This window comes from Fukomys damarensis, unplaced genomic scaffold, assembly GCF_012274545.1.
Source record: "Fukomys damarensis isolate Sample0158 unplaced genomic scaffold, DMR_v1.0_HiC HiC_scaffold_20, whole genome shotgun sequence".
In the NCBI taxonomy this organism is placed as follows: domain Eukaryota; kingdom Metazoa; phylum Chordata; class Mammalia; order Rodentia; family Bathyergidae; genus Fukomys; species Fukomys damarensis.
Window position 1 is genome coordinate 30,522,134 of NW_022900932.1, and position 16,472 is coordinate 30,538,605.

Sequence of the window (16,472 nt, forward strand, 5' to 3'; positions counted from 1 at the left end):
TTTTTTTTTTTTTTTTTTTTTTTTTGTGGTACCAGGGATTGAACTTGGGTCCTTGCACTTGCAAGGCAGGCCACCGAGCTGCTGAGCTAAATCCCCAGCCCGGGTTTTTTTTTTTGAGACTTAGTTTCCCACACACCCTTTTGCCACTGAGCTATACCCACAGCCCCCGTACCTATTTATTTATTTGCAAAGCTAGGGATCAACTTGGGACCTTGCACATGCTAGCTAGACAAGCTGTCTGCTACTGAGCTACGTGTCTAGCTCTCCATACCTATAATTTAAAGCTAACACCACATGGTGGTTTTTCCTCATTTTCTGTTTGTATCGTCCTTCTCATTGAGATCTTTGTCTCCTCAAAATATTAGTACCATATTTATTCAGTTTAAATTATTTAAATTAGTTGGCATTCCTGGAATAGAATCCACATGGCCACGATAAATTATCCATGTGGCTATGTTGGATTAGATTTACTGGTGTACAGTTAAAGATTTTTGTGACTATGTTCATTTGAGGTCATGGCCTATAATTATTTTTAGTCTTTGGAGTTTAAAAAAAAATCAGAATTATATTGACTTCATGAAAGGAGTTGGGAACTGATTGATACTTTACTATTTTCTGGTGAGTCTGGTAAGATTATTTTTTTTCTTTGTATAGTATTTAGTTAACATTTACAAGTAAAGCCATTTGGATCTACATTTGTCTAAGGGAGTTTTTATTATAGTTAAGTAATTTTAGCAGCAGACAGCAATTCTGATTTACTGTGTCACTTTTAAATAGTTGTGGCTAAAGGATTTGTTCATCTGAATTTCATTTACTAGTAGGAAGTTCATTAATTTTCTTATTCTTTTAATGTTTGTAGGACTTGTCTTTTCTAATAATTGTTTTCTTTTTTCTCTTTGATCCATCTTAACTGGAGGCTTATAAGTTTTATTGATTTTTTTTTTTTTTAATATGGGGTGGTGGGGGTCAAACTCAGGTCCTTGAGCTTGCGAGGCAGGTGGTTGAACCACTGAGCTAAATCACTGGCCCTGTTTTATTGATCTTAATAAATATCTTTTGAGTTTATTGAGTTTCTCCATTGTCTATTTTGTCACTGATGTTTTGTTTATATCTTTCTATTAATTTGAAGTTAGTAGATTCTTTTTCTTACATCTTAAGTTGAAACATTTTTTCTTTTCTAATACGAATAGAACAACATATTTAAGTACTAAGCAGCTGCATTCCACAAATTTTGTTATGTTGTGTTTTCATTATCATTTAATTGAAAGTATTTTCTAATTTTCCTTGTGAATTTTGAGCCATGGATAATTAATTAGAAGTATGTTGTTTACTTTCCAATAATTTGGTATTTTCCCCAATGCTGTTCTTTCCATTTCAATCAGAATATTCTTTGTATGATTCCATTCCTTCTAGATTTTTGACTTGTTTTATGGTCCAAAATATGGTAAATGCTCCATTTATACTTGAAGAGAATATATATTCTGTTGCATGTAGCTTTTATTTTTAAATTTTTTATATTTATTTTTGGAGATGAGGGCTTGCTGTGTTAGGCTTATCTCGAACACAAGGGCTCAACCTCCTGAGCAGCTGGGGTAACACATGCAGGCCAATGACTCCAGCCGGATGTAATATTGTACGGATATAATATTCTTAAATGTTACAGAGGTCAAGTTGTTTGACACTATTGTTCAAGTTTTATATGTCTTTACTAATGATATGTCTTACTAAATGTTAAAGTCATTGTGGTCTTATCCTTTGTGGAGTTATCTTTCAGTTCTGTCAGTTTTTGCTTCATTTATTTTGAAATTCTGTTATTAGATGCATATATATTTAGGATACTGTGCCTTCTTAATGACCTGACCTATTATAAAGTGTTTCTCTTTATATATGATAAGATTCCTTTTTCTAAAGTGCTGGGCCTACAGGTTACACCACTTTTCCTGGCTTTTACAATTTTGTTTCTAATAAAAATAGCATATGTTTGTCATAATATTCTAGAATAAATTTTTTAAAAAAGAGGAAAGGAAATAAAAATAAACTAGAATTCTTTCCATAGATAAAAATTTTAACATGCATTTATTTTATATGGTTGTAATCCTACTGAATATTCAACTTTACCCTCCTCCCCCTTTGTCAGTATTGGGGATTGACTCTAGGGCCTTCACACTGAACTACATCCTCAGCTTTTTAAATTTTTAAAAATTTTGAACACTGTCTCACTAAGTTGTCCAGGCTTCCATCCTGCCTTAGCCTCCCAGAGTTCTGGAGTTACAATCTTGTGCTACTGCACCTGGCTTCTCAAATACTCTGTGTGTGTGTTTAAAAAAAATATATAAAATTTACCATTTAAATCATTTTTAAGCTTACAGTAGCAACAGATCTCTAGAATTTCATCTAACTACACCTCTATTTGTACTGACCACTCCCTATTCCTCCTTCTGCCTAGTCCCTGTCAACTACCATTCTACTATTTCCAAAAGCTTAACTGCTTTATTTCATAAATTGGAAACATGCAGTATTTATCTTTTTGTAACTGTCTAATTTCACCTAACAGTGAAATAAAAATAGAAACTTCCAAGTTCATTCATCTTGTAGCATAAGAATTTCCTTCTTATTTATTTATTTATTTTTGTGGTACTGGGGATCAAACTCGGGTCCTTGCGCTTGTGAGGCAGGCCACCGAACTGCTGAGCTAAATCCCTGGCCCAGAATTTCCTTCTTTTTAAATACTGAATAGTACTCCTTTGTTTGCATATACCAAATTTTTTGTTTATGCAATCATCTGTCCAGGGACATTTAGGTTGCTACCACCTCTTAGCTATTGTGAATAATGCTTCAATCAACATGATTGTGTCCTTTCTTCTGGGATTCTAATGATATGCATAGTTACCTTAGACAATTTGATATTATCCCACAGACATTTACTGCTTTCTTTTAACTTTTTCACCCTTTTCACCTTTCTCTTTCTGTTGTTCACCTTTCCCCTGATATCACATTCTCTGATTCTTTCCTTGGCTGTGTGGAGCCCACTGAGACCCTGGAAAGCATTGCTTTGGTTTTGTTTTTTGAGACAGCATCTCAACATATAGTTCAGGCTGGCTTTGAACTCACTGTGTAATCCAAGCTGGCCACAAACTCATGGCAATCCTCCTTCCTCAGCCTCCCTAGTGCTGGGATTACAGGTGTGAACCACCATGCCCGGCCTGAAAGGATTCTATGTCTCTTTTACTATGTGTTTTTATTTCTGCTATTTCCATTTGACTCTTGAAGCTTCTGTTTGCTAAAATTCCTAATCTTTAAAAAAAGTTTAATTTTATATGTTTGTAATCATGTAGTTTACAGTTGTATCAAGGAATGGTTACATAGACATAATATAGCATTGTTTCTTCCCTTTTTTCTTTTTTCTTTTCTTTTTTGGTACGGGGGATAGAACTCAGGACCTTGTGCTTGCAGGGCAGGCAGTGGAACCACTGAGCTAAATCCCCGGCCCCCTAGTATAGTTGTTTATTTCACTTCCACCCCTGACCCTCGGGGTTAGAGGATATTTTGTTTTTTAAATTGTTCCCCAGTCACAGTGAATCTTCATCTGTACCTCAGGGACCACATGGTTTGTTGTCCTTACGTACCCCAGTAGCTTAAGACCTTTGTTCCATAAGAGGAAAGGGTCCTTTTTTTCTTATAGAAGTGGTATTTCCATTCCTCATAGTCAGTACCTTTGAGCATAATGTTTTCTGGGTTTCTGTCTTGTCCCAGTGTTTTTCTTTAAAGACTAGAAGAGAGATGTCTTGAGAAGATGGTGCAAGTGTTTACACCACCTAGGAGTTGATACCAAGAGCCTATCCTACACTTGAATTGCATTCTTTTCTATAAAATTTGAGCTGAATTGTTAACCTCCTAGTAAGGTGGTCCCATTTTTCCATACTTTTCCACAGGTGAGCCAATATTCCCATCTGCTTTTTCTAGTAGTGTATGGCTTAAAGTTTTTGCCTGTTGTTAAATTAATTTTAGTTAATAAGCTCAAGAAAAATTACAATTTTGTGGATTTTTTTATCTTTTAGGTGGGAGCAGTAGTTGTAACTTTTCCATGTCCTAGGTCCAAAGTGAAAGTCTGAAACAATTATTTTCTGATGCAATTTCTTTCTACCTTTAAATACTGCAGCTACATGTTTGTTAAAGTGCTTGATACTCCCCAGGGATTTCTAATGCTCTGTTTGTTTGTTTTTTCTTTTTAGAAACTTTTTAGAAATTACATATTTCCTATTCATCTTTCTTAATTAATATTGCTGTTTCTTAATGTTTGTCACTTCTGTGATTGCTTATTTGTTGGCTTTGTCCTAAAATTAAAGTGTCAGATACTTTTTTCAGTTCTAGAATTTCCCTTTTTAGTCTCTATTTGTCCCCTAAAATGCTTCATTCCTTATTTTCTTCCTTTTCTCGTAATTTCCTTAGTATATTCAGCATTTTCATTTCGGTATCCTTGTTTATTAATTAGAATTATTTGGTCATCTGTGTCTCTCCTAATTACTACATTTTCTCTTGATTATGTCTCATAATTTCCTATTTAAGGTATTTTATTTAAAGAACATTGGTAAGTGAGGACTACTATTTTTTGTTTTCTTTCTTCAGGAAGTGCATGCCTGTTTTAGTTACTTTCTTATTGCTGGGACAAAATGGCCAACACCTACGAGTTAAAGGAGGAAAGGTTTATTTTGTTTCACCGTTTGTAGGTGTCCAGCTATACTCAGCTGACTCCAAGCCAGGATCTTTCCTCTTCAGTAATCCTGTCACCTGCAACTATGCTAAACCAATCAGTGGGCTAAGCCAGTGTCACACACCCACAATCCAGTCACTCCCCAAAGCTCCATTTATGAGCTCATAAGGCTTGGGGGGGGCATCTAGATAAAAGTCATAGCAGTTTATTTCCTCTGTTATCTGAGAGGCTGGTAAGCATTTCCTCCCAGGGTTTACCTGAACTGGTGCTGCACTGCAGATTGGAGATTAGTTCATCTGTTACTAGTTCAACCTTCTAAAATGCTTCCTTTTTAATCTTGACAGTTTTTGAGCTGGGTGCCTGTGAGGGTGAGAATTTAGCTTCAGTTTCAGATACTATTAGTTTACTTTGGATCCTGGAATTTACTCACTCTAGAATGCCTGGGATTACCTTCCTCTTTGGCACAAAATTTAAAGGGTTATGTGGTAGGATGAGTAGTGTGGGAGGCTTGCTGAACCAAACAGTGTTTTTTTATGTTGGGATTATTAAAATCCCTAATTCGTCCTTCTCCCTCACACTGTTGTCCGCACCTTGAGGAACTTCTACTTGCCTGATGAAATCTCTTGGTCTAATGGGAAACTTACCTGTATCTAGAACAGGTACTTGCCTCAATGTGGGGAAGCACCTGTGGTTCTCTGTTTAAGAATACCCCATAATTTCACTATGGAATTCTGTTCATCTGTCGCTTTTTGTTAGTCCCATAGGAAGTGTCCTAACCACAGGAATAAAGGTCTTGTTCTGAATTCCAGCCTTCAGAAACAAAATTTCTTTTCAGTAATCTTTAGTTGCATTATATCACAGGTATTAATAATTACCTTTCTTCTATTCTTTGTTTAGATCTTAAACTTGATGCTCTGTTTACTAAGTTGAGACCTTTTGCTTTGCTTTTGTTGATTAAATTCTACATTGTTGCCATAATTAAAAATGCCTAACATGTGCGCAAAGAAATAGAAACTCAACTGGAAAAAATTCTAAATAGATTTATTAGCGCTGTATTCTGTTTTAGCTAGCATGATTTTATGAAGTCTTGTTACATGAAAATTTAAGATTTAAATTTGGAAATGAGAGTTTGGGGTTACAGGGCTAGAGTTCATTAGTGTTGGTATGTACATGGTGAAGTTTGAAAAGATTCCTCCTGAATGAAGACTATAAAAATGTACCTTTTTGTGCTCCATGTTTGGTGTCTGAGTTCAGCCCTCACTTTTCCTGGTGACTAGATAATTCATGTACTGTTTGTATAGCTGCACATAGTGCATACCAATCAGGAAAAATTTTTAAGTTGTTTTCTTATAAGAAATAAGAGAAACTTAACATTACTTAGTTGAAAATTCATATGTAGCCACTGTTAGCACATATTTGTTTTCTGTTTATGAAAGTGGGATCAATTTGTGCTATAGCTTTTAACTTGCTTTTTTTAAAACCAGAACTTAACATCTCATAGAAGGTCTGTTACTGAGGAATTTCTATAAAAATTTGCATGTTATATTAGAAAGTCTGAGGGGATCATCAGGGAATAGTGGTTAGAGACAATAAAGCTGTGTGATTGATAGTTTGTGTTCCAGTGCTTTGTATATAGTAAGTACTAAAATACGTTGGTTGAATGTTAAAATTTCTGAAATAGACCCTTAAATTTTAGGAAACTAGTTTATGTGGCCCTTCAAGAACAAATCTATCTTGTGAAACAAAATTCATTATAATTAATCATAAAATGTCTAATTTATTTCCCATAGGAATACTGCAACATCCGGATGGCACAGTGTTGAAACAGTTACAGCCACCTCCGAGGGGCCCCAGAGAGCTGGAATTTTATAATATGGTAAGTAAGGTAAGGTTTGTTTTGTTGTATTCAAAGTGTTTTTTCAGAGATTTCTGGTGGTGACTCACCGTAAGAAATATATTTGACAGCATGTCCTAGTTCACTGTGTATAATGGAAATAAAAGCTTCATGACAGTGTTTATCTTTCTATTGTATTTGATGTAGCCTAGTATTTTCTGTTCTACTCATTTCTTAAAGAGTCGTATTCTGAGTCACTAAATTGATTTCATTCAATGGGTTGTGACCCACAATTTGAAAAACACTTATCTGAGGGTGTTTGTAATTCTCAGAAATGCTAAATTAAATACGTATTTTTACTATAGAATTCCTTAGTATTAAATGTGCTAACTTGCATGTTGAATGTCCAAAGGGGAGGATATACTTAATCTAACCATGTGAGTGGGAATATTTTTATTTTAGTGTATTCACAATGTTGTGTGACTCCCACCTCTATCTAATTCCAAAACATTTTCATTACTCAAAAGAAAGTCCTTGGGTAAGAGATGTTTGGCTGTAAAGGCACTTGGGTAGCATGCTAGAGGCCCTGGGTTCTGTCCCCAGCATTGTAACACCAGGTTGAGGGGGTGGATGACAAAAACAAATTTATAGCCAGGTGTAGTAGCACACACTTGTAGCCCCAGCTTCTTGAGAGGCTGAGGCAGGAGGAAGGAATGCAAGTTTGAGGTCAGCCCTGACAATTTAACACGACCCTTTTTCAAAATAAAAATTGGAAAAAAGGGCTGAGGATGTAGCTCAGTGATAGAGTGCTTGTGTGATATACATGAGGCCTTGGGTTCAGTCTCCAGTATGGGAGGTGGTGGGAGGAGAAAACTTCTACCTTCTGTCTGTTAAGCCATGCAGCTGCATTACTTTTCCTCAGCTGCTGTCAACGCCTAATCTGCATTCTTTGGACTTGCCTATTCACAGCAATGTTACTAGGTTCTGGGGTTCTGAGGTTTCCTTACAGAGATGGTTTCTAGGTTCTTCTTGTCTTACAAGAATTGGAAAAAACAAGCGCAGAAGGTAGCAAGGTGTTACATTATTAAAGATAGGAAAATAAACAGTTCTGCAGAATGAGTTTGGGCCAGGGAAAAGTATGAAAAGTTATACTCTGCAGCATGAAAGTGGACTACTGTGTACCCCAGAGTTCAGTGGTGGCTGTCTTTTATATTTCCCACTCCTCAGGCTGGCATGAGGTCTAGGCTGTCCTATCAAAAACTTGCTTAAGTTCTCTCTGGGAATTCAAGGTGGCACTTTCTGATTGGGTCCATGTGCAGGGCTTTGGGAGCTGTTCTGTGCATGTGTCCTGGACCTTTGTAATTAACAGATCACGCCCACGTTTCAACCAGTTTGCCATGCTCTAATCTCCATCTCAGTAATTTCATATAAATGGAGTCATATAAACTGTGACCTTTTGTGTTTAGGTTCATCTATATCATAACATGCATCAGTGCTTCATTTATTCTTAATAGTGGAGTGGTACTCCATTGTGCTTTATACCACATTTTGCTCACCCATTCACTTGTTAGACATTTCGTTTGGGTTACATTTTGGCTTTTGTTAATAGTGCTTCTTTGTACATTCATGTATAAGTATTTGTGCATGTGTTTTTACTTCTTTTTTTTGTTTGTTTTGGTACCGGGGTTTGAACTTGGGTCCTTGCACTTGCAAGGCAGTCCACTGAACTGCTGAGCTAAATCCCCAGCCCTGTTTTTACTTCTTTTAAGTACATGCTCAGGGATAGAATTGGTAGGTCATTTGCTAATTCTACACTTAATTTTTTGAGGAACTGTCAAAACTGTTTCCTAAACTGGCTGAATTATTTTACATTTCTAGCACCAGTATATGAGTGTTCTAGTTGCTGTGCATGCTCACCAATGCTTCTTTTCTTTTCTTTTTTTTTTTCTTTCATTAAGTTTATTTGTACATTTTAGGTGTACAATACAGTTACATTCATCATTGGGATTTTGTACCTTTAAGGACGTGTCTTGGTTCTTTTTTTTTCCCCATACCCCTTCCCTTCCTTCACCGCTCCACCTTCCCTAATTTACAAAGACTTTGTTTCCATTTTTTCCTTTTCACATATTTTTTCTTTTTATTCTTTCCTTTCCCCTACCCTTCCTACTTCCTCCACTCCTTTAGACCTTTCCTTCCTATTTCACATTATCAGTAACACAGTTTGAACCTTATTTACACTTTTCATTTTTCATACCAAAGAAACTATTTGGTATTTATACATGTGTGTCCTATTTATTTCATTTAAGAGTATGGCCTCAATGTGCCTTCATTTAGCTATAAATGTCTCTAGTTTCTTATTCTTTATGGCTGAGTAGTACGCCATTTTATAGAAAAACCACATCTTCTTTATTCTATCTCCAGTTGATGGGCAGGCAATTGGGCTGTTTCCATATTTTAGATTATTCCTAGATATTTCATTTATTTGGATACTATTGGGAAAGGAATTATTTCCCTAATTTTTCTCTCAGTGAGTCTGTTATTTGTGTACAAGAAGGCTATTAATTTTTGAGTGTTGACCTTGTATCCAGCTACTCTACTGAATCTGTCCATTAAGTCTAGAAGTCTTTTGGTGTTGATTTTTGGCTCTTCTATGTAGAGTATCATATCATCAGCAAATAAGGACAGTTTAACTTCTTTTTCTTATCTTTATTACTTTAATTTCTTTCTCTTGTCTAATTGCTATTTCTAATGTTTTCAAAGCTATTGAACAGGAGAGGTGATAGTGGACATCCTTGTTTTGTTCTTGATTTTAGCATGAAGGTTTTCAGTTTTTGACCATTTAGTATGATATTAGCTATTGGTTTTTTATAGATAGCCTTTATCAAGTTGAGATAAAGACCATCTATTGAGACGATCGTATGGTTTTTGTCTTTGACTCTGTTAATATAGTGTATTACATTTATTGATTTATGTATGTTGAATCATCCTTTCATCCCTGGGATCAATCCGACTTGTTCAGGGTGTATAATCTTGATGACCCTTTGTATTCTGTTTGCCAATATCTTAGTGAAGATTTTTGCATCCATGTTCATTAGGGAGATTGACCTGTAGTTCTCTTTTTTTGGATCAACACTTATTTTCTATTTTTGCTTTAAATGACATCCTAGTGATTATGAAATGTTATCTCATTACAGTTTATTTTGATTTGCATTTCCTTAATTGCTAATGATGTTGAGTATATTTTCATGTGCATACTGGCCATTTACATATCTTCAAGGGTAATGCCTATCAGGATCTTCTGCCCATTTTTAGAAAGAGCTGTGTTTTTAAAATTTAGTTCCATACTTAATGTTGTTATTTATATATTCTAGGTACACCTCCTATCAGATTATGATTTGCAAATATTTTCTGCCATTTTGCAGGTTGTCTTTTCACTTTCTGCATAGTGATCTTTGAAATACAAACCTGAATTTTGATAAAGTCCAACTTAATTTTTTTTCTTCTGTGGCTGTGCCTTTGATGTCATATAAGAAAGTAGTGTCTAATTTAAGGTCATTAAGGTTTATACTTATTTTTTCTTTAAAGTATTTTACAGCTTTAGCTGTTACTTTTTGATCTTTTATCTATTTTTCTGAAAGGATGAGGAAGGTATCCAGTGTCATCCTTTTGCGTATGGCTATCCAGTCACTACAACACTTATTTGTTGAAGTGACTGTACTTTCCCCATTGTTTTAGTGGCTTTGTCAAAAGTCAGCTGACTATACATGTAAGAGAAATGTTTAAAGGAAGTGTTCAGAATTACAAGTTAGGAATGGTGAATTTGGAATTGAGAAGCAGTAAATTGATTACTCATTCGGAATAGCTTAAAGGCTCTAAATTTAATTGATCTAAATGTCTATCCATACTTTATTGATTATTGTAACTATGTAATAAATCTTGGGGAATATGAATCCCCCAGCTTTGCTCTTTTTAAAAATTGTCTTAGCTGTTTTGGGTTTTTTTGTATTTCAGTTTGCATTTTAGGATCAGCTTGTCGGTTTTTGCCAAAAGCCAGTTGGATTTTTATTTTTTAATAAAAACAGTTTTTTTTTTTAATATGAACAGTGAGAATTTTTGAGATCATGTTTTTATCCTTTATTCTTTTAATATTATGCATTATGCTAAATGATTTTATGAGATGAACCAGCTTTTTATTCTGGGAATAAATTTTACTTAGTCCAAGGTCCTGAGTTCAATCCCCAGTACCAAAAAAAAAAAAAAAAAAAAAAATGTACTTGGTCAAGGTGTAACTATTTTTCTAAGTCAGTGGATTTGGTTTGTTAGTATATTGTTAAAGCATTCATAAGGGATATTGATCTGTATTTTTCTTAAGGTGTAGTATGTAATTTTTTAAGCTTATATCTAACTGATAAACTGAGTTTGAAGCACTAGATAATACTAGAGTAACCTGAGAACTCTTTAAATGTTGATACACTATAAACCACTCTGCCAGTTACCAATTTATTGCCCTTAGTTCCAAATTCTCCATGTGTTACCTCTATAACAATAAGCTTAATTCCTCTAAACATTTCTCCTTTATTGTGAGGATACTGTTAAACATTCTCTGTAGAGAGCATTAGAGAGATGTAAGAGGAAGGGGCTTTTGCTGTCTCATTGGTCAGAAGTGCAGGTAACTGGATCTCTGCCACAGCCACATGTTTGGAAATACAGATCCCCAGAAACCTCAGAGCCCTGAGTGATCGTCACCTTACGGCCTTTCTAACATGAAGGGCCTCCTCTATAAACTGGTACCTTGATTCCTTCACATTCATTTCTTGTTCATGTTTGTCTCCTGTTGTCACCATAGGATGGATATTCGGCCTTCTGCTTACTGTGATACCCCGCCTTCCCATGTGAGCCCACATGCCCAGCCATCAGCTGTACTACTTGTACAGTTGTTTTATGCATGTTCATTTGTGGACCTGCTTTGGGTTGGATAACCAAGTGAACTTCTCTGCCATCCAGTGGGCTTCAGTTATGCCCTCTTCACTGAGGTGTGCTGAGGAGACAGGCTCACTCCCCAGATTTGTCTTTCCCAAAGTACTCTCTCAGCTGTTGTAGGTACCTTAGGGAAAAAATTCTCTTTATGTCTTCTAATTACTCTTTTATTAGTGCTTAATAATTTTTGATATTAAATGTCTGTTGCTTAAATCACTGTGTGGTTTCTTGCCCATTATGGCCCTCAGACTGATGCATGTTCTCCTAAGGGAAAAGTTATCTCTTCATATGCAGTTGTACAATTTATGGATTGTCTCTTGTGCATTCCAGAGCACTTTATAATTCTTTTCAGTGGTGTATAATTGAAACTTGTCATGCTGTATAAAATGTATTTGAATAGAAAACTTGTGCTTTTCAAAACTTTGTGCTTAAACTATATTTATGCCATAAAGGTGATGATATTTATTAATAAATGTTTAGGGATTGCATTAATCTAACATGTTATCTTCCAAGCTAATACTTGTGATTCCTGGACACATAATCAATGAAATTTATTACTATTTATGTGTTAGTTTGTCCCAGTTTCTGCGAGGTATCTTATATGGCTGTAAAATTACTTGTATGTTGGATTCCTCCTGTGTATTATCCTTAAACCAGTTTGTGAGCATAATTAAATTATACTCATTCACTGTTTTCTTTTGTATTATAGATTTCGTTTTTGTATTGTACTTGGATTAAGTACTATATATGTGACTGCATGGTAATGATTTTTTTCCATTGGACAGTTTTTCATCATTCCTATATTAAATATCTTGCCAATGTCTTTTACCTTATGAAAGTGCCACCTAACAGAAAAAGACATCATAAGTTTAATAAATTGTACTGAAAGGGAGGGGTGGGTATATTCATTTATCTGGGCTAAAAAAAACAAAGCATGCATTGGTTGGCATAACTGCTGAAATTTATTTTTTCACAGTTCTGGTGCTTAGAACATGTCAGGATGCGGTTAAGCTTGGTTTCTTTTGAGAGCATTTCTCTTGGCTCGTAGATGGCTATTTTCTCTGTATTCTCACAGTCTTCTATTTGTTCTTATGTCCTAATCTCTTATTCTTAAAGATCATCATCAGATTACTGCTCTATCTGATAAACTCATTTAACCTTCATTACCTCTTTGAAGACTGTCTCTAGCTAGTTGTGGTGGCATATTCTGGGAACTATCTGATAAACTCATTTAACCTTCATTACCTCTTTAAAGACTGTCTCTAGCTAGTTGTAGTGGTATACTCTGGGAAGCCAAGGCAGAAAGATGGCAAGTTTGAGACTATTGGGCAATTTAATGATTTAGAGAAACCCTGTCTCAAAAAAAAAAAAAAAAAAGGAAGAAATGTAGTTCAGGGGAAAGGCCCTGGGTTCAGTCCCCAATTCTAGAAAACAACTACAAAAACAACCCAGCTATCTCCAGATGCATAATCCAGCCCTTAACAGTGGGTTGTATTCCTAAGAAGTGAAGGTTTGTCTTCTTTCTTGTTATGGTAGTGGTATGTTACTGGAACATAGCCATTATACAGATTCGTGTGGGAAGTGCTGTGACACTAGATAGTAGGCTGATGTAGAATTGTTCAGACTGGTGTTCTAATTTTAATCCCACATTTTGATGTGTGTTTATGGATCATGACTGATTTTTCTCCAAGGTTTATAATCCCATGAAAATATTTATAAGTTCCAGCGATATTTAGATGTCATATTTTGACCCAGATATGTTGCTTAATAATGATGCTACATTCTCATTCTGCTTATTGCACAGCATTTTTCAGGGCTGTTTTTGTGTAGAGACTTCTATTTTTTTCCTTGCCTTTTCCTTTCATATTTGAAATTCGGTTTCTGGGAAAATGAAATTTTAACTATTAAGTATAGAAGTGTTAGGACATTTGTTGTAATGCAGTTTTACCTGTTTAAGAATGCTTATCAGTAATTTTGCAGTTTAGACTTGTTAAAGCAAAGAACTCACTTCCCTCCATCAAATAGTTTAAGCATAATCTATTTACTTGTCAGCCCAGAATATTGAGCAGACATAATAACCATTAAATTTGTATGGAATTAGAATTTTGAAGATATATGGGATGTAGGCCAGTAGGTTAGAAATTGTATTGTATTTGGGATATTATGTCATATGGTTTGGTATTGGGTATCTTTTTCCTAGTGTTGGTCCTTTGCGTAATGAGAATAGGTGGGTTTATATATGTTTGGGCAGCCATACATTGTATATCCTTTTGAACAGACCTGGTTTAAAGTGTTCTGTGCTTTTTGTTGTTGTTGTTGTTAAATGTATTTGTACATGTTGTACTAAATGTACACATTGTCATTTGTAAAATGTAGTTGCATTCTATATAAAGTATATTCTATATCCAGGCATTTAGAGAAGCTAATGTGTTACCAGATGTGTTAGCCTGCTATTACTATAACCTGAGATAGTCCATTTGTAGAGAAAATAAAATTTATTTTTTCGTGGGCCAGGGATTTAGCTCAGTGGTTCCACTGTCTGCCTTGTAAGCACAAGGTCCTGAGTTTGATCCCCAGTACCAAAAAATAAAATGAAATGAAACTAAATTAAATTAAAAAAAATTATTTTGACTTGCAGTTTTAGAGGATCCAATCCATGTTTAGTTGGTTCTGTTTCTTTGGCGCTGTGGTAAATAGCCTATTAATGGTGGAAGCAGGTAGGGGGATGAAATTGCTTATCCTTGACCAAAAAAGCAAAAATAAAGAAAGAGACCAGGGTCCCATACATAATCCTTTTGAAGGGTAGGTCTTCAGGCCTCCTGCCAAGTCCCACCTCCCAAAGGTTTTAACAACTCCCAGTATTCGCAAATAAGAGACCAAGCCTTTAATCATGGACTTAATGGGGCGTATTCAGGATCCATACTGTAGCATCAGGCATCCCCAGTTTCCTCACATGTTAGAGAGGCAGTATAGATAGTATAAGGGGTTAGAGTTCAGACAGTTAAGTCTTTTTGTCCTTCAGACAAAGTTTCATCACTTAATCTTTGCGTGACTTTTAGTGATTTATTGTTAGAACGTCAGTTTTTCATAGCACCAGATAATAACATTTACTGAATTTGCCAAGTCTATTCTAATCATTACTTCATAACCAGTGATTTTTAAACTTTTATGATCTTGCTGCTTCATCATTCAAAAAGCAAAATAATGGTGATATTTAGAATAAAAATGACAAATTTTTTCCCTTAACATCTTGTTTTTCTTGAAAATAAATATCTTTAACAGTTTAGAAGGTAACTTTTCAAATATTTGGGGGGGGGACATTTCTATCAAATATATATAATTTTTACCATCACAAATTATATATAAGATATTACAGGTTGCTTTTTTTGCTTTTGTAACATACCATGTCTGTACTTACTTTACTTCATTTACTTTTAGTAGTTCATAATACTGCAATGGATGAATTAACTGTATAAATGGATGTTAAAATTTTTTCAGAATTATTTTCCTTAAAACAATGCAGCAGTGATATTCAGTAAGCATTTTTATGTATACATAGGAAGAGTTTTATAGGTTGGATTACCATGTGAAATTAAATGTTGATAGGTACTTCTGAATTATTCTTTGGTTTATACTGCAGTAGGTTCTAAGTGTATTATGGAGTACCGTTAATACTGAATATCAACTTTTTCCATTTTTACTAAATCTAATAGGTAAGAAAATCTGTCTCATCTATAATTATGAATTTTCTGCTTTTATCCTTTATTCCATTCTCTTGGATTTCTTTTTTCTTTTTGAAATAAATGAACTATTAATTTAAAGAGAATTGATGTTTTTTACTGTATTTTTTTTCCCCATAGCATTTATCTCTATTCTATTCTCTATATTTTATTTAACACTTTTGTAACACTGTGTGCCAGGTACCAGTGTAAAATTTTCACCAATATTAATTATTTAATCCTCACACAATCTATAGTTTCAATTTTGTTGTTACCCCTTTGTTATGATTTGGGTCTAGAAGTCCCCCCAAAGCTTCATGTGGTCGTAGGTGGCTTTTTCAAAGGTGATTGCCTCTAGTATGTGTGGTGCTGGTGTTAAGACTGTGTGATTACTAAATATTGCATGGATTGATTTGGCATCACCCTGATCCTGGTAGTCTGGATAAGATAAAAGGGGCAAAAAGTCTCTATTAAGGTTTCCTTGTTGCTTTTGCTACCTTGTGGCTTCCATAAACTGTTCTGCTCTATGAAGTCCCTATACTAAGCCACACTGCCTTGGAGCCACTTCCATAAATTGTGAGATAGATAAACATTTTCTCCTTTAACGTTTGATGTTGGGTATTTTGTCTCAGCAACAAGAGAAAAGTTACTGAGACATCCTTATTATAGATGTGCTGATTAAGGTATAATTAGTTCAAATGATTTTAGCAAAATCATCTAAAGAGTAAATGGTAACTCCAGGATTTGAAAGTAGACAGTCTAATACTAGAATTGTTGATTTTTACTGTTACATACTGTTTTCTTTCCCACTGTGCTTAGGATTGAGCTCAGAGCAAGGCTCTGCACATGCGAAGCGGGTACTGTCCACTGACCTACATCCTCAGCCTATAATGTCTCCTTTTTATTTTTTTGGTACCAGAATTGAACTTGGGACCTTGGGCTTGTGAGGCATGCAGCGGAACCACTGAGCTAAATCCCTGGCTCAATGTGTCCTTTTTGAAAAAAACATTTCATATTTCCTCTATAAAGGTCATTACATAATTTGTTGAATTTGCCCTTATTACCTTACTTTTTATTTTCGTGATGTATATTTTTAAAGCACTCTTTATAATGATTTCTAATTTATAAAAATGAAATAGTTGTATATTTCTGAACTTGTATTAATTGTATGTATCTGAGAGACTTTGGGCCTCTTTTTCTTTCTTTCTTTTTTTTTTTTTTTTTTTTTTTT

The 16,472-nt window shown here is 34.9% G+C and overlaps 1 protein-coding gene across 1 annotated transcript in view; it reads left to right on the plus strand.

Moving 5' to 3' along the window:
* Ipmk (inositol polyphosphate multikinase) overlaps positions 1–16,472 on the plus strand; it is a 50,108-nt gene that overhangs the window by 7,329 nt on the left and 26,307 nt on the right. The window contains exon 2 of the mRNA XM_010603271.3: positions 6,502–6,587. Within this exon, the coding sequence (XP_010601573.1) occupies positions 6,502–6,587 (86 nt within the window). The remainder of the gene's footprint in view (positions 1–6,501; positions 6,588–16,472) is intronic.